This window comes from Mastigoproctus giganteus, chromosome 2 (genome assembly GCF_048544385.1).
Source record: "Mastigoproctus giganteus isolate SK-2022 chromosome 2, ASM4854438v1, whole genome shotgun sequence".
In the NCBI taxonomy this organism is placed as follows: domain Eukaryota; kingdom Metazoa; phylum Arthropoda; class Arachnida; order Uropygi; family Thelyphonidae; genus Mastigoproctus; species Mastigoproctus giganteus.
Genome location: NC_143576.1, coordinates 131,116,484 through 131,140,069, shown reverse-complemented (window position 1 = coordinate 131,140,069; position 23,586 = coordinate 131,116,484). Strand labels below are relative to the sequence as shown.

General features: G+C 36.7%; 1 protein-coding gene across 2 annotated transcripts in view; it reads right to left on the bottom strand.

Annotated features, from left to right (window-relative positions):
* LOC150089566 (uncharacterized) overlaps positions 1-23,586 on the bottom strand; it is a 405,025-nt gene that overhangs the window by 50,082 nt on the left and 331,357 nt on the right. For both annotated transcript variants that reach the window (XM_090389542.1, XM_090389543.1), the window contains one exon: positions 5,899-5,960. In XM_090389542.1, coding sequence (XP_090245668.1) covers positions 5,899-5,960 — 62 coding nt within the window. The remainder of the gene's footprint in view (positions 1-5,898; positions 5,961-23,586) is intronic.

Here is a 23,586-nt window from a genome sequence, read left to right as displayed (position 1 = left end):
GCCCGCTGCCTTTCCCATCTGAAGAACAAGAGCAACACTGATTAATGGAGCTCAGTATCAGGGGTTTTTATACTGTGTCCCGACCCACACCATAGTTCACCTGCCGTTGCTTCGATTTGCATAATGACTTACTGGTCATAATGTTTTGGTTCATCGATGTATAGTACAGGCAGTTCCCGCTTTACGAGCTTATTTTTTTTTCTTTTTTTTTTCAAGTATCAAATATCAACAAAATCGAAAATATGAACATTAATTGCAAAAAATGAATGTTAAAACATTCATAAATACTGCATTTCAAACCACACATAGCTATACAATACAGTGTACCCTGCTTTACGATATTAATCCATTCCATAGACACCATCTTATCGTGAAAATATCGTAATGTGAACACACAATGTTTTTTGGTAATTCGTTGGAAGTTGAAATTTCCAACGACCTTGGAAGTTTAAATTTTCGCTATATAACTCTCCAAAAGGTCGTTTTTATTGTGTAAATTGTATTAGTTACATATTCAAATCACTAGATCGTATGTATAGCTTTGCTTAATTTTCAGCACTCACCTCATAGTAATCCGCTTAGCTGGTGGAGAGTTTTATCACATATATAGTGGTTATAGGATTCTTATAATAACTTACAGGGATTATGGGTTTAAAAACTAAGTTATGGGCTATAACAATTTTCTTAAGAAAGGAAAGTGCACCTTCCATTCTATGGTTGCCTAATTAAATTAAATTAAATGAAGAAAAATAGAAGCTAATAGCCGCGCACGAGCGACTTTCCAAATCGTCCTCAGTTAGCTATAATGGGGGGGGGGGGGGAGAGATGTTTTGTTTGTTATTTGGTTTTTAGGAGCATTAGCAACTAAGGCCATATTGCTCCGGGAATATGCAGTGGTCATTCCCTTGACCTTTCCACATCCTCCGTATTTGGTGGTGACGGGCTCGAACCCCGGTCTAATCAAGAAGCGTGTGCTACGCACTGCTGCTCCTTCCCACCTGGCTACGGAGATGCCGGGGGGGGGGGGGGGAGCACGCTTGTGTTATATACGGGTTGGGTTCCCTGAAATGCATTTCAGTGCACGTGGAAACTTAATATGTGCTAAATTCCAAATGGGGAAGAAATTGGTGGGAATCTTTTTGTTTAACACATTGAGTGATGTATGGCGCTTAAACCATTCAATGCCGAGGGCTTCGTTTTCAAGGATTTTGTAGCTGGAATTTAATTTGACTACTGTGATGGCTGAATCGATGAGTGGGTTATGATTACAAGACTGGACGTGTGGTGTTAGTTCTGTACTTGTTGAATTAGATTTGAAGCTATTAAAGTGGTAGTATGCTACCACTTAAATACTACCACGTAACATACATGGTGGCACTGATCACAGTGTATTGATATAGGATTTACTTCCTTTTGTCACAACAAAGGGAAGAGCATAAGGGTGACTGCAGTGGTCTCAGACAGTTTTTAAAATCTATTCAGTGAGAACAACTGATAATGTTACTGACAGCAAATTCTAAATGAGAGCATTCAGGGAAGCAATCATAGAAGCTACTTGACTTTTTATACCAACTAAGAAATACTGTTCAAGGCTTAGACCTAAATGGATGTCAGATGAACTGATGGGACTAGTGCAGAGAACAAAAATGCCTGGGATGCTTATAACTATGAGAAGATATAGAAACCTACAATAGGTATAAGAGCCTAGTTTTCAATCATGGATTAGGCAATTAAGGCAGATTACGAGAGGTCTCTGGCAAAGAAAGCAAATAAAAGTAGCAAAAACATCTTTTCTTATGTAAACACTAGAACAGTTTTACCTACATATTTTTATCTACATATTTTTAATGTATGACAAGTTGCTGTTGATATAGGATTAAGGGTATTGCTTTTCTGATATGCTGGTGTACAAAACACAGTCATCCAATAAATCCATGAAACTCTTGCTACTGTGTGAGTGACCAATCAAAAGTTCCAGTCAATATCTGTAAAGTTAAATCCCCCATAAGATATTCTGATTTACTGGCCCTCTTCTATTTGTCAGTATAGTTGTTAGTTATATTTATCACAGTCATGAAGCCAATATCACATTTCTACTCTCATTTCTGTTTTTCACAGCTTTTTAACAGGTCAGTACAACATTGCACCGCCCACTGATATAAATTGGATTTACTGTCATATATTTTGTGCTTTCTAACTAAGAGCATAATTTTTCTACCCCTCCTGTCCTCTCTGTACACATTGTGTTCTCCATATTCTAATTCTGCATCCCTTATGTCTGAGCGACACCATGTCTCTGATATTCCTACAATGTCCACATTTAATGACTTAACCAGTACTTCAAAATCATAAAATTTGTTTACTGTGCTGCTAGTATTATCATAGATGCAAGTATACATGCACCTATTTTTAATCTTAGTATCCCTAATATAGATCATGTATTTGCTTGTTCCACGAGTACCCCAGTAGGTCTTGTAATCACCGATTGCTTTTCAGGTTGCTGCATGTTCCAATACAAACAGTACAAGACTTACTTACACCTCTACTGGCTGCTGTTAATCTAAGTCTGTGTATTCCTCCAAGCTAGCATTTTCCCACGTACTTAACACAGCCTTGACAGCATCAGTAACTATTCTTACACCCCTTCTATTTAATTGTATCCTGTCCCTGTAAAAACAGTTTCTCCTGTTAAAAAGCAGACTGATAAAAATTGTACTCTCACAAGCCTTGTAATTAATTTAAAATTAATCAATAACATTAATTACTTTCCAAATTAATTTACGATATCCCTATCGTGTATCAGCAGAATTGCAAACACCTCTGAAATATCATCATCCTAACTCAAGATTTTTTTCAATGTTGTTCTGTACTTTTTAAGTAAGTCCTGAGATCTACTTTTAATACCATTAGTATCATCTTTGTGTCCTAAAAAGATAATAGCTGATCTACAATTTCATCAAATTTTGCTCTAAGCAGACATGTTTGTTTGTTTGTTGTTTGGTTTTTAGGAGCATTAGCAACTAAGGCCATATTGCTCCGGGATATGCAGTGGTCATTCTCTGACGTTTCCGCATCCTCCGTATTTGGTGGTGACGGGCTCGAACCCTGGTCTAATCAAGAAGCGTGTGCTACGCACTGCTGCTCCTTCCCACCTGGCTACGGAGGTGCCCTAAGCAGACATACCCTGGTCTATTCCAACAATATACAAGGGTTAGCTTTAACAATTAAATCTTCCTTGAAAATGATTTGCACTACTTACAAACTGAAATTTTGTTTGAATTGGGATTCAACCTTACAAATCATGGAAAAATCACAGAAAAAGAAAAGCTATCTTCATTATTAATGATCAATTTTAAGTTTTTTTTTTTTTTTTTTTTTCATGAGCATTAGCAACAGGCCATATTGCTTCGGGATATGCGGTGGTCATTCCCTGACCTTTCCGCATCCTCCATATTTGGTGGTGATGGGCTCGAACCCCGGTCTAATCAAGAAGCGTGTGCTATGCACTGCTGCTCCTTCCCACCTGGCTAAGGAGGCGCCACTTTAAGAAGTGGAGAAAACAGTATACTGTCAACTACCAAAAAGAAAAAAATTGTTCCAATCTAATCAGTAATAAATATATACAAAACTTCTCTATACAGTCAGTCCTCGTATAGCACGATAGTTGTGTTCCTAGAAACCCTCCTGCAATGCAAAATTGTGCAATATAAATAACAGGCCCTATGGGAAAATTAGGGTTAGGTGCCGACCACCCAAGATTGAACACACATTTGTAACCAAAACATTACCAAACACAATAAATAATCGTAATAAAATACTTACGTATTTTATAACGATTAAAATACATAATAAAAATTATAATTTTTTATAATATTTTTTATTATTATTATATTATATTTTATTATAAAATAATAAATAATAAAAAATACGTAAGTATTTTTTACGAATAAAATACGTATTTTATTACGACTATTACTTAATTAAATATTGCTAATGCTTTTGCTTCTATCGTAAGCAAACTTGTTTTTTGTTTGATTTTCTATCCAAACAGATGACAGCCGTTCCATCTCTTCCAATTCTTTGTGCCTTAATCTAATGGATTTTAATTACCCTTTCAGTTGTTCCTGCTATGAAAGTTGTTTTTATTTTCTCTGCATTCTTTGTAATTCTCGGCGTTGCCTCATTTAGGTCTGTCGCATGTGCAATATCACATGGTCTTTCATTTCGCTGAAAGCGTTTCACAGTTTCATATTTTTCCGCTATCGACAGTGGCAGACTAGCCATAAGCCTTACCGGGAAAACCCCGGTGGCCGGTGTGATTTTGGCCATAAACACTAGTGTGGGGACACTACAAATTTTCCCGGGTAAGAATTTTTGACCCAGTCCACCTCTGTTTATCGATATTGCTTCTTTTTTTTTCTCTCTGAATCTGCAGTATCTTCACCAGGACGCTTCCTTTTCACACCTTTTAAGTATTTTACTCATTTTTAGGGAATAAAGCACAATTACAAAACGAGGAGGCACGTTTGATACACATAAACAAAGCTGCGTGCGTGTAGCAACTGAATAAACAACACCGTAAAGGAAGAGATACACTATTAACACCTCACATTTTACTAAAGCACGTTTCTAGGGGTTACTACCATAAAACAATAAAAACAATTTCCAGTTGCGTTTCTGCTAGTTGAATCTGTTATAAACTGGTAGTAAACTCTATCTAATTGCATTCGCAATAATACCGATAGCTGGAATTTTACGTTATTATGGTGAAATGTGTTTCCCCTTTACTGATATAAAACACAAATACATTTTCAGAATTTCCTCTTCATTCCTATCGTGTTGCGTTCAGTTGGGGTGATTCCGCGTTCGACTGCCATTTCTTGTAAACACAAAGGCGAATCGTGCATAAGCGAATTCGGTTCGTGTTATATAAGATATCGTTCCCCTATTTATAAATCGTGTATGATCGAATTCGTGTAATGTAAACACGTGTTATACGAGGACTGACTGTAGTATATATAACAGAGTTATGATGCTCAATATGTTTTACGTTGATATAAATATTTGTAGAAGAATAAAAGAAATTGACCTCAATATGATAAGCAGAACACTTCCGTATGATACTTTCTAGAAATTAAAACTAATAAAAGATCAACGGAAAATGATTACAGTAGAAAATCAATTGAAAACAATTCAAAAATTAATTAAAAATTAAAAAAATAATTCAAAAAAAAATTCAAAAAGTTTAATTTAAATTTTTAAAAACAATTTTCCTCCCTGAAGCTAACAATACTTTTCAACTGTATGTCGTGATCATAGGAATACAAATACCTGTGATCATGACATATGGTCGAAAAGCACTGTCAACTTCAGGAAGGAAAATCATTTTTAAAAATTTACACTAAAGTTCTTGAATTAACTTTTGTTTTTTGAATTTTTAATTAATTTTTGAATTGTTTTCAATTGATTTTTTATTGTAACATTTTGCATTAATCTTTCAATTTCTGGAGGGTATCATATTGATGTAAATTTCTCATATTCTACAAAAAAAATATATATATTTTAGTATTTGTATAACAAAATGATAAAAGCATTATGCACAAACTAGTAATTAATACATCTGACTCTCTGCTCAATGCTGGGCACAAAGGCACTGAACAGGAAGCTAAATGTATTAATGAAATTAAGACAAGTGAAATAAGGCATTATTAATCCACTGTTGTCATGTGGAATGTCATGCAAGATATTCCCAATTTCGTGGCATTTTTGCCTATTAAATAAATATCTGAATATTTAACAGAGAAATTGTGTAAAAAATTCTCATGGAAAGTAGATTTAATGATCATGTGATCAATGCTATTCTGGGGTTGGGGTAAATAATGCAACTGAAAGCCATACCTGAATTCTGGGCTGCATAAGCAGAGGATCTACTCCACCAATAGCTGTGTTAGGTCTGGAACCTATAAAAAACAAAAAGAGCAGCTTATAATTTGATTGTGCATATGAGATGCAGGGTAGGGAAGCCAACTGTTTATTTATTTAAATATATATATATAAATAAAATTGGACATGTCCACAAAATATCAGATGGCACTCTAGTCACAGAAGAGAGAAGTCTGTGGATTTTTGACTGCTGTAAAGGGATAAGTATTTTTAATTTTTACCATATTCTTTGTAAATTAACATACTACATTGTGTTTTACAGAGACATTAAATAAGTTTAGTAGCATTCATTAGCTTCTTATTTTGAATTTAAGTAGCGATTTTTGGAAGTTACGACTCCCAGTGTTGGTGCCAATATTGTTGAGCTAGCCGCCATATTATAGTCGATAAGAAATAGCGTAACACATATATATATCGAACTGATAGCGTAAGGTATAAAGTAAAACTAAACAGCGTAATATGAAGCACTCAACTAGGAATCTGTTGCCATATTATAGTATTATCAATTAATCAAAAATATTATTAATCTTATTAAATTTCATTGTTAATTAAACTGTATTTAAACGGAAATCATGACCCAGACTAGAGCTGTGAAGCAAAGATCACAGGCAAGCGAGAGTGCTGTGACTCGGGGGAGAAACGAAGGGGGCGATTCTACAACACATCACAGTCTTGAAAAATGTGCGAAATGTGAAATGTTTGCTGACCTTTCTAAACCAGGGCATGATCTAGCCAAGGAGCGTCAAGAAATTAGGTGCCACCTCAGCGTTCTGATGGGTGTTTATGAGAGCTTGAGGTGTAGTGTAAATGCCCTAGAAGAAATTAATATGAGGGCCCATCAAGCTCTCAGTTGCCCAGCTCACTCCTGTACATCAGGCTGTTGTTGTTATTTGGTTTTTAGGAGCATTAGCAACTAACGCCATATTGCTCCAAGGCAGATTGCGCTGGTACCAAAGGAACTAGTAATTGTTGGTGACTCTACTGTCCGGGAGATGGGGAATATACTATGCAAGAAGGATAGGTGGAAAAAGACCAGGGTATGTCTGCCAGGGGCAAAAGTTGATGACGTTGTAAAGCTGATATCACCTTTTAAGGGCACAAAAGGTGATATATTGTTGTACACGTTGGAACAAATGACATTAAGAGTAAGAGATCTGCAGATATACTTAACAAGAACAAGTCAATGTTGAAAACAGTCGCGAGTTAGGGTTGAATGTTAGAGTCCGCAATTCTGCCCAGACACGATAGGAGGAAGTATATGATGAGAGCCTTCTGGATCAATTCGGCCCTGGAGAGACTGTGCAAGGCTCAAGGGATAGAATTTTTTTCAGCCTGGTCTGTGCTTGTTGACGGGAGAGACTGTTCCTACAGGGATGGGGTACACTTAAATAGAATGGGTGCAAGAATATTTGCTGATGCTATCGAGGCAGAGTTAGGCGGGTCGGAAAACTGCTAGCTTGGTGGGAATACAAGGCCTAATAGATTAACAGTAGCTGCTGGCAGAGGTGAAAGTGATTCTTGCACTGCTTCTTTGGAATGAGCAGCAGCCTGGAAAATAAGATACAGAGTATTTCATTGCAGTACAAGGAAACACATGGGTTGTGTTAGGGTAGCTAAGAATAGGAACAGTTGCATGTATACTTGAGTGTACACCAATGCTAGGAGTTTGGTAAATAAATTTGATGAATTTGAGGTATTGCTCAAAACATCAAAGGCAGATATTGTTGGAATATCAGAGACATGGTGTCACACAGATATAAGGAATGCAGAACTGGAATTTGGGGAGACAGGCAGGATAGACAGGATAGGAAGGGAGGAGGGGTTATGCTATTAGTTAAGAAACACATAAAATCCAAGGAAGTGCAGCCAGTCGACATCGCTGGACAGTGTACTGTCAAGGTCAGTTTGGTGTGACATAAGCACTAGGAGATAAAAATTGAGAGTAGGAGTGTGTTATAGGCCTAATGATTCTGATGCAGTATAATAAAAAACTGTACAGGGAAATAGAGTGTGCCAGGAAATCAGAGAGTCTTATAATGGGGGATTTTAATTTCCCGGATATCAACTGGAATTTGTGGGTTGGTCACTCATACACTAGCATGTTCAGGAGGCAATTAGAGGGAGTAATACTCTTGATCTGATCAGTAGTGATTCTTCATGCATTAAGAATCTGCAGATAAAGGAATCACTAGGTGGCTCACAGTGTGATGAAGTGGGATTTACTCAAAGAGGTAACTACCATCAGGGGTAAAGGGAACGCTTTTTGCTTTCGTAAAGGTGACTACGGTGGTTTGAGACAGTATTTAAATTCTACACAGTGGGACCAACTGATGTGTTACCAACGGCAAATTCAAAATGGGAGACATTCAAAGAATCTTGGAAGCTACTAGGCTTTATGTACCAACTAAGAAATATTGTTCAAGGTTTAGAGTTAAATGGATGTCAGATGAACTGATGAGACATGTGGCAGAGAAGAAAAATGTATGGGATACATATAAATTAATGGGTGACATTGAAGCCTATGATAGATATAAGCTGGTCTGTAACCAAGTCACAAAGGAGATTAGGCACGCAAAAGCAGATTATGAGAAATCTTTGGCAATGGATGTATAAGAGTTCTTTACCTATGTAAACTCTAGAACAGGGCTGGGCAAACTATGGCCCGCGAGCTTTAATTGTATTTTCGAAAAAAGTTTACATATTATATGCCTTTTGCGACGCCTTTTTGAAAAATAAATTTGTATATTTAATACCTTATAGAATTTGTCATCTTGTAAATTGTTTTATTATCTCTGTATTGTTCAAATTGAGATAGAATTTGAAATTGTGCACGAACCGGAGCGAGCCAACGGGCGCTTTTATAACGGTATAATTTGCGATTATAAACTAACCGCGCGAAACTACGGTAACAGACAACCGGTGATGACGACAACGACTTTGCTGCGGTGGCGGGGTAATAGGATAGGACTGCTGACCGGCCGCAGTTCCAATCTGTTTTCTCTGATGGTCATCCCGCAGTTAGTTTTTTTGCGTTATCTTCGGTTATCATCTTGGTGCCAGCAGTGATAAAAATAATATTTACGCCCTTTTAAAAATGAATAAAAAACGAAAAATTCAACAAGAGCACCGTGTCTTCAATGAAGAGTGGAACACAAAATATTTTTTTGCTAACATAAATAACGAGACTATTTGTCTCATCTGCCGGGAGATTGTCTCAGTGTTGAAAGAGTACAATATTAAAAGACATTTCACTACTAAACATTCCGAATATGGTGCCAATTTAACTCCAGAAGCGAGAAAGAAACCTGCTGATGGATTGATTCAAAATTTATCTAGACAACAAAATATGTTTACGCGGCTAAGGAACAAGAAGCTACTGTAGAGGCAAGTTTTGTTATTTCTCATATAATTGCAAAAAAGCGTTTTTCTGATGGAGACTATATTAAAGAATGTATGACTGAAGCTTGTGGAATTATATGTCCTGACATTAAACACAAATTTGAGAATATAAGTTTATCTCGGCAAACCGTAGTAAGAAAAATTGAATGTATCGATACAAATTTGAATGAGCAATTATTATCAATATTAGAATACATAACATGGTACTCGATAGCTCTCATCGAAAGTAACGACCAAAAGAATACTGCGCAGTTATTAATTTTCATACGTGGATGTACCTCTAATTTTGAAATTATTGAAGAGCTTTCAATGGAATCTCTTAAAGACCAAACAACGGGAGCTGATATATTTGAAAAAGTTGAAAAATCCTTAACAAGATATAATTTACAATGGAACAAAATGGTAAGCGTTAACAACTGACGGAGCACCAAGTTTGACAGGTAAAAATGTTGGAGCGTTAAAGAAAATTCAGGATAAAATTATCCTGATTATAATTTAATTACAATTCATTGTATTATACATCAACAAGTATTATGTAAAAATGTGTTAAAAGTTGAACATGTCACATCTTGTATTAGTAAATTAACTAATAAAATTTAGTAATTCTAGTAAATCTAATTAAATTTGGTAATTCTAGTAAATAAAATTAACTAGCAAATAAACTAGTAAATTTAATACGATCGATGGGCCCGAAACACAGACAATTCATTAATTTTCTTCAAGATATTGAATCCGAGTACACAGATATTCCTTATCATAGCCAAATTCGATGGCTTAGCTTAGGAAAAGTTCTTCGGCGAGTATGGGATCTTAAAGATGACATCATTCTATTTTTAAAACTGAAAAATATTATGGACTTTCCCGAATTAACTGATAATAACTGGATTTGTGAATTTGCATTTACCCTGAACACCGTGACACACTTAAATACTTTCAACACCGTGTTACTAGGGAAAAATTTATACGCCCATGTTATGGTAAAAAGTTTGAATGGATTTCAATTAAAACTCCAGTTGTTCCTTCAAGATTTATTGATTAACAAGGTAGACCACTCTCCAACCATGAAGTTGCTGAAGATTCCAGAAAGTAAATTTGAAAAATATTGTGAAATTATCAACGCTTTGAATGACGACTTTTCACGAAGATTTGGCGACTTCTGAAATATTGAGACAAGTTTGGCAATAGTGCGCGCCCCATTTTCAACAGAAATTGGTATTGCACCGAGTGAACCACAACTTCAGATTATAGATCTGCAGTGTGATACCGATTTAAGGGAATTGCACCGTCATGAGGAAATCTGTAAATTTTACAGTACTCTTAATTCGAACAAATTCAACGAACTTAAAGATTTGTTATTTTTGGATCAACCTACATATGTGAACAAACATTTTCCATCATGAATCTAAATAAAAATTCTTTACTATCAAGCATCACCGATGAACATTTACAAGCAGTTTTAAGAATCTCAACTACAAAATTAACACCCGAAATTAAAAAAATGTTAAAAGATGTAAAAAATTCCATTCATCTCATTAAATTCTTGGTTGTCAGAGAATAATTTTTTTTTTATGTTATATTTCTTCTTCATGATAACAAATAATATATATCTAAAAATAGTATTTTACGTGCGGCCCACCTTCTTTTTGAATTCCTAATGTGGCCCTTCAGCCAAAAACTTTGCCCAGGCCTTCTCTAGAAGGAAAAGGATAAATCAGATTGGTCCATTGGATATTGATGGTTCAACTGTTGATGATCCTGCTCAGGTGGCTAACAAACTAAATGAGTATTTTGCATCTACATTCACCCATGAGGAGTTATTAAGGGAGGGGAATTACAGAGGTGAATTAAACTCTGACAGTGAGCTAGATGATTTTGTAATAACTGAGAGGAAAGTGGAGGAGAAATTGTTGAAGATAAACATAAAAAAGGCACCCGGGGTGGATGAAATCTATCCAGTTATATTAAAGCAGGCAGAGAAGGAAGTAAGCAAACCCTTAGCCATAATTACGAGAGCTTCCTTGGATTCAGGGGAGGTACCCATGGACTGGAGATGTGCAAATGTGACCCCAATTCACAAAGGAGGATCAAAGGGTGACACAAGTAATTATAGACCTGTTAGTTTTACTTCAGTTCCAGGGAAATTAATGGAGGCAATAGTTAAAGAAGCATTGCAGAATCATCTAGACAAGACTGCAGTAATTAGCATTAGCATTAGCATTAGTAGAGGCATTTGATGCAAGAAAGCAAGCTTATGCAGCATCAGCCAAAAAAAAACCACTTCCACTTCACCCCTCTGTTCGTTCAAAATACCTGTCCAGCTGAGCCTTAAACTTATTTAGGTTATCAACTTCCACGACAAGGGATGGAAGTCTGTTCCACCAACCAATCACCCGCTGGCTAAAGGCAAATATCCGCACGTCTATCCTACATCTGTCTTTCCTCAATTTGAATTTATGCCCTCTCAGGTGATTATTCTGAGCTAGAGGAAGAATCCTATCAGCATTGATCATGCTCAAACAATTCAAGGCTTTATACACCTCTATCAGATCACCTCGCCGGTGCCTAGTCTCCAGACACTGTAATTTGCAAAACTTAAGCCTTTCTTCGTAAGAGCACCCCTTTGTTCCATTCACTAATCTTGTTGCCCTTCTCTGTACTCGTTCCCGGATCTCTACATCCTTCTTGAAATGAGGCCTCCAGACCTGTATACAGTACTCCAGGTGTGGCCTGACCATTGCCTTATACAAGGGAATAATCACCTCCTTATCCCTGCTAGAAAAATTCCTATATATCATTGACAATACAACATGAGCTACTCTTGCAGCCTGTCTGCACTGCTCAGAGAACTTCATATCTGCCTGCACAACCACCCCCAGGTCCCTTTCATTCTCTACCACTGTCAGTGTAGTACCACAGAGTTGATACGTTGCTCTGGGGTTGCTGTTTCCCATGTGTAGTACTTTACATTTGTCAATGTTAAACTTCATTTGCCACCTCTCAGCCCATCTGCTCAACCTTTCCAGATCCTGTTGCAGCAGCATAGTGTCAGTAGTGTCCTTGACAACCCTGCCTACCTTTGTATCGTCTGCAAACTTCGACATTAAGCTTGATATACCATCATCAATATCATTTATGAATACAGAAAACAATAATGGACCCAACACTGAGCCCTGAGGGACACCACTAATAACATTAGTCCATGACGAGCAGTGTCCATTGATTACCACTCTCTGTCTTCTCCCCCTCAGCCACCGCAGCAATTTGCCTCCAATGTCACACTACTTCAATTTGTGCAACAGTCTTCCATGTGCAACAGTATCAAAAGCCTTTCTAAGATCCAAGTACATAATATCAAAGTTATTCCCTGCATCCAGTTCCTTTGTGACTGCATCATAGTATCCAATCAAATTGGTCAGGCAAGACTTCCCCTTAACAAAACCATGCTGTGTCAGAGCTATAACTGAAGTCTTGTCCAAATGCAGTGCTTCTTTAACTAGTGCCTCCATTAATTTTCCTGGAACAGAAGTTAAACTCACAGGTGTATAATTACTTGTGTCAGCCTGTGATCCTCCTTTGTGAATTGGGGTCACATTTGCACATCTCCAGTCTGTGGGTACCTCCCCTGAGTCCAAGGAAGCTCTCATAATTATGGCTAAGGGTTTGCTTACTTCCTCTGCTGCCTCCTTTAATATAACTGGATAGATCCCATCCACCCCGGTTGCCTTTCTTGTGTTTATCTTCAACAATTTCTCCTCCACTTTACTCTCAGTTATTACACAATTCTCTAGTTTACTGCTAGAGTTGAATACACCTCTGGCATTCCCCTCGCTAAATAACTCCTCATGTGTGAATGTCGATGCAAAATATTCATTTAGTTTGTTAGCTACCTGAGCAGGATCATCAACAGTTGACCCATCGATATCAAGTGGACTAATCTGATTCATCCCCTTCCTTCTAGAGTTTACATAAGTAAAGAACTCTTTGCTGTTTTTCTTTGCATCCCTTGCCAAAGATTTCTCGTAATCTGCCTTCGCCTGCCTAACCTCCTTTGTAACTTGGTTACAGATCAACTTGTATCTATCATAGGCGTCTGTGTCATGTGTTAATTTGTATGTATCCCATGCATGTTTCTTCTCTGCCATATGCCTCATCAGTTCATATGACATCCATTTAGGCCTAAACCTTGAACAATATTTCTTAGTTGGTATGTAAAGCCTAGTAGCTTCCAAGATAAGTTCTTTGAATGCTTCCCATTTTGCATTTGCTGTTGGTAACATCATCAGTTGGTCCCACTGTATAGAATTTAAATACTGTCTCAGTCCATCGTAGTTGCCTTTACCTTAAAGCAATAACCCTTCCCTTTATCCCTAATGGTAGTTACCTCTTTGAGTAAATCCCACTTCAGCACACTGTGATCACTGCCACCTAGTGGTTCATTTATCTGCAGATTCTTAATGCATGAAGAATCACTGCTGATAATCAAATCAAGAGTATTCCTCCCTCTAGTTGCCTCCCGAACATGCTGATGTAGAAAACAATCATCCAATAAATCCACAAAAGCCTTGCTAGTGTGTGAGTGACCATCCCCCAAATTCCAGTCAATATCTGGGAAATTAAAATCTCCCATTATAAGACTCTCTGATTTACTGGCCCACTCTATTTCCCTGTACAGTTTCTTATTATACTCATCAGAGTCATTAGGCCTATAGCACACTCCTACTCTCAATTTTGATCTCCCAATGCTTAAGTCACACCAAACTGACTTGACACTGCACTGTCCAGCGATGTCCACTGGCTTCACTTCCTTGGATTTTATGTATTTCTTAACTAATAGCATAACCCCTCCTCCCTTCCTATCCAGTCTATCCTTTCTGTAGACGTTGTACTCCCCAAATTCCAGTTCTGCATTCCTTATATCTGTGTGACACCACGTCTCTAATAGTTAAGATACATGGGTTGTTCCTTTGTCTGAGCAATTTGACTGGATACTATGAAGCGGTTACAAAGGAATTGGATGCAAAAAAGAATTTTGATATTACATACTTGGATCTCAGGGAAGCTTTTGACACTGTTGGGCATGGAAGACTACTGTACAAATTGGAGCAGAATGGTATTAAGGATAAGCTGCTACAATGGATAAAAGGGTGGTTGAGTGGGAGAAGACAGAGTGGTATTAGTGGAGTTCAACAGGGTTCGGTGTTGGGCCCACTGTTTTGTATATTTATCAATGATATTGATGAAGGTATATCAGGGTTAATGTCCAAGTTTGCAGATGATACAAAGGTTGGTAGGGTTGTTAACAACAGTAAAGACAGTATGCTATTCCAAGTGGATCTAGATAAGTGGGGACAAATGGGTTGAGAAGTGGTAACTGAAGTTTTTAACATCAACAAATGCAAAGTACTGCTATGGGTAGCAATAACCGAAGAGAAATGTACCAAATTTACTACACTTAGGGAAGTGGAAAGTGAAAAAGACCTGGGGGGGTAATTGTGCAGTCAAATATGAAGTTTGCTGAGCAGTGCAGACAGGCAGGCAGGGCAGGTCATGGAGTCTTGTCAATGATATATAGGAATTTTGCTAGCAGGGACAGGGAGGTGATTATCCCATTATACAAGGCAATGGTCAGGCCACATCTAGAGTACTGTGTACAGGTCTGGAGGCCTCATTTTAGGAAGGAAGTGGAATTGCTAGAATGAGTACAAAGAAGGGCAACAAGATTGGTGAGGGGAACAAAAGGGTGCTCTTACCAAGAAAGGCTTAAGCTCTGCAAATTGCAGCACCTGGAGAGTAGGCACCTGTGAGGTGATCTGATTGAGGTGTATAAGGCCTTGAATGGGTCAAACAAGCTGAATGCTGATGGGATTCTTCCTCTCTTGCTCAGATTATGAACCCGAGGGGGACACAGTTTCAAGTTGAGAAAAGACAGTTGTAGAATAGATGTGCAAAATTTGCCTTTAGCCAGCGGGTAGTTGATTGGTGGAACAGACTTCCATCCTTTGTTGTGGAAGTTGGCAGCTTAAATAAATTTAAGGCTGAGCTGGACAGGCATTTGGAACAAATAGGTGAACAAATAGGAGGGGTGAAATGGGAGGGGTTTTTTTTTTTTTTTTTTTTTTTGGCTGATGCTGCATAAGCTTGCTTTCTTGCATCATATGCCTCTACTAATTCTAATGCTAAATACAGTACCATATAATCTATTATCTGAAACATTTAGTACCAAGGGTATTAGGTATGGTTTTTTTTTTTTTTTTTTTGAATAATTGATTTTAAATGTAATCTATCTAAAGTGTAAAAGATTGCAGGAAAAATGAGAGGAATGAGAGGAAATTACAGTAATTTGCGTTTATTATTTGAACTTTAAACTTTAGAAAGATGTCAGTTTTCTTTTCTGATGCAAGGTACTGTATTTGTTTTGAATTTATCAAACATTTCTCATTCAACTCTACTTGCAATTTTGCCTATCTTGTAGCACTTTCAAGTGGATTGAATGATTAAATGTGCAAAATTTGAATAAGTGAAGCCACTGAATGTGCTGACAAGTTAATCTCTAATTATATGTTCAATGGAGAGAGAGAGAGAGGAATGCTAATGTTGCCATGCCCATCTGTTGATGAAATCATAGTGGACAGACAGATAATTTCTGTATACAACCCTGCATATAGAAACAAATGCTTAACAGCTAGGTATTCTCTTATGCCATTGGTAAAAAAGAGAGGGGGGAAAAGAAAAGCAAGCTGGAATGAAAGAAAACAAAGCTTTAATTGATAAAACTGATGGACAGTTGGGTGTAACAACAAAAGTCATTTTGAGACAAGGGTATAACATATTTTGCCAACATGTTTACCAGACTCTCTTTGGATTTTATGACATTTATTATGGAGTTCAGTGAACTGTATAGAGAAAACCGAGCAGGTTGGGTAGATTATCCATACCACTTCTATAGACCAACAACACTGATATACAGTAAACCCTCATTAATCCAGACAGCTCTAAAAAAATTTAAAAGTGTAAAAATCAAACAACAATCAGGCTCAAAAGTCATATGTATTGTGTCCGAGGTCATTGGGCTATGATGACTCTGCACAAACAACCTGGTTCCCGGTTGTGGTTCAGACAGCTGTTTGTCATTTGCCCCGCAGTTACACGCTTCTATCTTTTGTCGTTTGTGCTGTGCAGTTAAACAATGTCTTTAAGTAAGCCTAGTGTAGGACAGAAGCGTAAGCATAAAATGCTTTCTCTTCACGATAAACTATCGGTGATAGAAAAACTTGAAAAAGGAGTTTCAGTGTCCAGCATTTGTCTTGAGTACGGCATCGCAAAACAAGCCATGTCAGACATTAAAAAGAAAAAAAGTGAAATCCATAATTTTGTTCTCAAGATTAACGTGGAGAAAGAAAAAAGTAAAGTTAAACGAATGTGGATGCCTACTGATAAAGCACTAGATGATGCTGTGTACAAATGGTTTTCCCAACTTCGTTCGTCTGGTTTGGCTGTGCGAGGAATAGAAATTCAATCAGCCGCAGAGAGACTGGCTAAACAGTTAGGAATTGAACAATTTAAAGTGATCTCAGGCTGGCTTTTTAGATTTAGAAGACGCCATAACATTTCAAACAAGAAAATGTGTAGGGAAATTCTTAATGCTGATTTTGAAGCTATTGAGCCTTTTAGGAAACAACTGAATGATTTTATTCAAAAGGAGGGTTATCAATCGAACCAGGTGTACAACTTTGTTACACACTAGACATGACAAAGCGTATTCCATATAATCCGGACTTTCATTAAAATGGACACTCTCAGCTCCTAATAGTCCAGTTTAATGAGGGTTTACTGTAATTCCTAAAAATTCAGCTAAAAAAATAAAATGAATACATATCCACTAACAGATAAATTTTTAATTGCAGCAATTTAAGTGAATTACTCTAAATAAATGACAAATCCATAGCTTTTTTTTAAAATAGTGTTTTCATACATATTTTAAGATAGTCCAACCCTTCATTAAATTTATTCAAGCTACCCATTTCCACAATACTAAGCGGAAGTTTATTCCAACATTTGATTACCCTTTGGCTGAATGTAAATTTCTGTACATTACTGTGGTTGGTAGTATACAAAAGTGACAGGATGAAATTTATCTTCTTTGCTTCATAAGTGGAAGCAAGATTAAAATAGAATATTCATACTATTATTTCCAATCCACAAGGAGACCATCAAATTCCACTTTGAACTCACTTTGAACTCTACCATAATTCATAAGATAGTTGTTTCTTAGAGTTAAATATTATAGTGAATTTCTTTAAATGAAATTAGGGAATAAAAATTTTTTTTGTTATCCTCTCCTTTTCCCATTATTATATGGGGTCAGCGTTTTTATTGTTTTGGCATGCAATTTTTATGGCCGGATGCCCTTCCTGACACGAACCCTCACCCTTTATGCGGGCTGGGAATATGCGGTGGTCATTCCCTGACCTGCCGCATCCTCCGTATTTGGTGGGTACGGGCTCGAACCCCGGTCTAATCAAGAAGCGTGTGCTATGCACTACTGCTCCTGCCCACCTGGCTATGGAGGCGCCCAATTTAGGGAATAAAAATAAAGGCAAAAAAATTTTCAGAAAATCTGACGAGGTTAAAGAGTCTATGCAGGCAATTTCTAAATTACACTGACAAAATATTAGAGGTAGTTCTACATATCAAATCAATAAAAGTCCATATAAACAGATTTTTCCCCCCAAGTTATGGCTCTTTTTATATGTGTCATTTTAAAGTGATGGGGAAAAATTTTGAAGCTGCAAAATCATGATTATGTCTTGCCTCAAGTACTGGATGATAGTCCTCTGAGTATTTGTTGGAACACTGGTTCCAGCATGATGGTGGTTCATAACCATTTAGCTTGATGTACCAAAAGAAATTGATTGGGAATAATGGTCTGGTACTATGGCTGGCATTATTCTCTAACTTCAATCCACAGATCTGTTTTTAAAGGGAAACCTCAAGATTTTGGTTTACAAAAAATCTGTATAACAAAAGTTATACTTTGTTCTCTATATTCAAGATGATTGTAATTCGATTTGGAACATTTTTGGGATTTTTGAACATGTATGCTATTGATGAAGGTTGTGCTGACAAGTTTTCAGCTGCCACCTCAAGCAGCTTCCAAACATGAAAAGGTGGGCCAAGGAGGATGCTGTACTGTCATGATATGGAAAGCAATGATTTATTTGTTTTCAATATTGCATATGGTGGCTGATTATATGTAATTGTAATTTGCAGATAACATTCACTGACATATTGTTGCACAGTATTTATACAACTGATAAATGTTGAGAACCAAAATCAAGTACAGTAGAGTGTTAGTTATCTGGAATAATTAATGTCAGACCTCTTCCGGATAGCAAAATTTTTCGGATAATCGAACGTAAGGTAAAATTAAATAAATTCTGTTATAATGTAATAAGTTAAAAGAAAAAGACTTCAAATAGGTGAAAAAAATGAATTTATTTAATTAAAATAATAACAATAATAACTTATACATAAAAATTTGTAAATTTACATATGTATGCATATCCGGATAGGAAGTTTACTGCAAATTTTATGTGGAAAAAAATTTAAATTATTTTTTAAAAATAATGTTCGATTGTTTTTTATTTAATTCGTTGTGACCTATATTTTTTATGCAAAATCTCCCACGTTCCTTAATAATATAAATTTGATTAGATCACATTCTTCTTGGTTTTCTGCCCATTTCAGTGTTGTTTCTTTTTGTTGACATTTTATCATAAAAAAACTGAGAAAAATAATAAACTGCACAGTTTTGGGCAGATATTATTACTTACCGAATCTGGGGCTAAACTAAACATAATATGAAATGAAAAGAACAAAATATGTCATGGAAAATTGGGTTCACGGAAGCGAATGACTAAATTCTATCACTCATGGTTTCCAAGAAAACCCATCAGTCATGATCCAACAGTTCACCAAGATATACGACGTTAAAAAAAAAAAAAAAAAAAAAATACCCTCATAGCATAATAAACATTTGTCTCAAATACTACCATTAATAAAAAAAAAAATCAGCACCTCAAATTATTCCAGATAACTGTATGAAGATACAGTTATCCGGAATAATTCGAGGTGCTGATTTTGAGGTACAATTATCCGGATAACTGTATTCCAGATAACCGATGTTCTACTGTATTGTAATTTTTTCAAGGAAGGAGACCTTTTCTATATCTGCAAAAAAAAAAAAAAAAAAAAAGGAAAAACTTTCTATCATTCATACTTTTCAGATCAACAAAAATGTGGCTATCCAATTCTGTTTTGAATTTTACCAAACTCTTGGCTACAGCCACTTTGGCAGGCAATTCATTATAATGATCTACAGCACACTGTCCAAAAGCAAACTTCATGAGATCCAGCCTTCTGTTATTCCCCACACTTTCAAATGCAAAAAAGGGCTACAACTTAGAAAAAGAGGTATTTACACATACATATTTATAGAACTTTTTACTCATTTTTAGGTGGTTGATGATGCTCATCAACCGGTGCAGTACCACCAACTTTGCTTATCCGAGGCTTGAAGTGGTGGAACCCATGTTTAGTCTCCAGAGCTAAGTTCCAGTCAACCCTTCCTATCTCTTCCATCATGCAGTATGACTGATGACTTTTTAGGTTATGATGACATCATGACGAAATCCAATCTTCCTTACATTTCAAGGGTACAACTATAAAACGGTATTCGCAGGCCGGCCGCTAGTTAGTACACCAGCCTGAACCTATTGGTAACTCTTAGGAGGCTTCTGGATCAGCTAGTATATAATCTTGCTATCTCTACTCTGCCAGATAGTGACTGGTGGAAGTCCGAGTAGTGTGTATGCGGATATTGTCAAGGTATATTCTTACCACGTGTACACCATATCCAAAAATTTCATTACTTCCCTCCCCCCACCTTTTCTTACTATTGAATACACCATCAATTGTCAAACTAATAGAGTAAGCTTATCTGCTAAAAGATCTAAACCACCCAAACACTTCCTAGTTCATTTCACAAATATACATGGTCTCAGTTCTAATCTCAACGATGTCCATTACCACTTGCAGTCGAAGTTTGCCTTTAGCCAGCGGGTAGTTGATTGATGGAACAGATTTCCATCTCTTGTTGTGGAAGTTGATAGCCTAAATAAATTTAAGGCTCAGCTGGACAGGTATTTGGAATGAACAGAGGGGTGAAATGGGAGTGTTTGTTTTGGCTGATGCTGCATAAGCTTGCTTTCCTGCATCGCATGCCTCTACTAATGCTAATGCATTAGCCCCAAGCAAGAGCGTGGCCCTATCTTTTCCTCTTTGGCAATGTATGTTTGATCCGGCATTTTTTTCCAATACAGAGCAGTCTCGTCAAAAATTTGCTGTGTTGAACAGCCGCCTTCATCAATAATTTTTTCCAACACATCACAAAATTTCTCTGCAGCTGCAGATTCGCAACTGGCGACTTCACCGTATACTTTAACGTTTTGGAAATCAGCGTGATGCTTAAATGTATTAAACCACCTGTTGCTTGCCACGAACTTGGCTTGGGGTTTGCCGTACTTATCCTTAATATCTTCATAAATACTTCCTTCTTTTGCTTGAATGGCCATTGGACTCGGGGGCACTTGCTTCTGAATCTGATTTTCCATCCATATTATTAATAGCTGTTCCATATTCGATATAGCATCTGAACACTGTTGACCCTAAGCATGTTGATCCTTTGACATGTTCTTTAATACATGCACTGTCCCTTAAAATAGTATTCACTGTTGGAGCAGCGAGACCTAATTCCGTGCAATAAATGTCAAACTTTGTCCTGCTTCGTACTTCTTAATCATTTTCATCTTCATTTCTAAATCAATTTTGTTTGTTTCCTGGCACTGCCAGCATATGCACTTTCCGTTAGTCCCTTTCTCTTCATTATTGTAATATATAAATAGGACCGAAGAGAAGTTTCTGAAAATTTGTTTTTTATATGATTGAAGATTTCAGTGAAGGGGAACACATTTCACCTTAATAACGTAAAAACCCACAGAATTCCAGTTATTGGGATTATCGCAAATGCAATAAGATAGAGTTTACTACGAATTTATAATAGATTGTGCTAACAGAAAAGACCAATAAACCGAAAGTGAAAATTGTTTTTATTGTTTTATGGTAGAGATCTCCAGAAGTGTGTTTTAGAAAAATATCACAAAGGCATTCAAAATTGATTCTTATAATGGAACATACGACAATGATAAAAGTGTAATGCAATTTCCATTATAAATATGACCTTTTAGAGAGATAAATAGCTTAGTAATATAGCAAAATTTATCTTCCAAGAACTTGGAATGAATTACAAAGTTATGCCCTAAACTTGGGACTAAACTAGGGTTTGGGTGGGTATGTGTGGGGAGGGGGGGATTGTGGCAGTGAATGAATTCAAAAACCCATATAGGTCATATTAATAACAGGAGGATTATTACAATTATCTACAGGACAGGGTAAAAAAAACAGTGTTGAAATTTTAAATTCATGATATCACCATTACTGCTAGTCACACAATGTAAAGAAAATCACCAGTATTTACTGCATTGGCAAAAAAATAAAATAAAATAAAATGCATAATAAATATAAATAAAAATAAATAAACCTATAAAAACAAAAAATAAAATTAACAACCTATAAAAACAAAAAATAAAATTAACAACCTATATGTTTCCCTCTTTGTGTAGGTGACCTTTAAATTTCCACAAACTGTCAGCCTCCAATACTTCTGCAATCTCTAAACCTCTTTCCCCCCATCCCCATAATTTGAATTTATGGCCCCTAGTTCTGGAATTCTCTATAACAGTGAAAATTTGTTCCCTCTCATAGCTTTACATATTTTAATAAGGTTCCTTTTAAGTTGCCTGGTTGCCAAGCTCTGCAACCTACATAATCAAGTTCTTTCCTCATACAAGTGCCCTTTTGTAAATTATTTCAGCATGTGGGCCCTTTCACGAAGCTCAATGTCTTTTTTAGGTGACATCCCAATACTTGGACACAATATTCCAAGTGCACTTTTCTATAGTCTCATACAGTGGGATTATGTGCCCTATAGTGGCCCTATAGCCTACAGTAAATATCATACAGTTAATATCTGATAAACTGTCAACAGGCACCATGACCCTTTCTTGCTGCCTGCTCCGAGAACTACATGTCTGCCAGTATCATATCTCCCAAATCTCTTTTTTTGCCCTTTACTGTTTTTAATTCAACCCCGCCAAGTGTACAACCTTGCATTTTGCTGCATTAAAACACACCATTTTTTCTGACCATCCTTGCCTGTTCTAATCATCCTGAAGGAGTACTGCTTGGTACTGATGATTAACTGCTCTACCAATCTTTACGTTGTCTGAAAATTTTGACATCACACCCTCCATCCCTTTGTTGATGTTATTTATGAAAATAAGAAACAACAGCATTCCAAGAACCGATCCTTGGGGACTCCACTTCTGGCTTTACACCAATTTGAAGAATATCCATTAAACACAACCTTCTACATTCTGCCTTGCAGCCACCAAGCAATTTATCTTAGAATTTTTCCAGTAATCCCAGTATGTGCCAGCTTATACAGTAGCCTCTCATGAATGACTGTGGCCTTGACTGAGTCCCTGAGTCAAATGCCTTGCTAAAATCCAAATAAGCTATGTTCAAAATTGTTCTCTATATTTAACATAGAAAATCATGTTAGTTAAACATGATTTTCTCTTAACAAAACCCACTTTGTGAATTATTCAGAATTCCACATCTCTCTAAATGTTCCTGTATTGCACTCAATCATTTCCTTTTAAAATTTTCCCTATCACTGAAGTCAGACTAACCAGTCTGTGGTTACTGACTTCACTCTTAGAACTGCCTTTATGTATTAGCGATACTTTGGCACTTCTCCATTCCAGAGGAATCTCTCCCGAGTCCAAAAATGCCCTCATAATTAATTTCAATGGTTCAAAACACTCTCTGGCAGCATGTCTCAGAATTACTGAGTATATGCCATTAACTCCAAGAGCATTACCTGCTTTTATGCTTCAAAAAGTTTTATAACAGTCATTCGTAATTTTGAAATCACTAATTTCATATGACTTAGCCTTACTTCAACAGCCTTTTCTCAGCATGAAGTGTCTTGCTTCAGTAAAGACAGATGCAAAGTACCTGTTCAATTCATCTGCAACATCAGCTGGGTTGTTTAAGACTTTC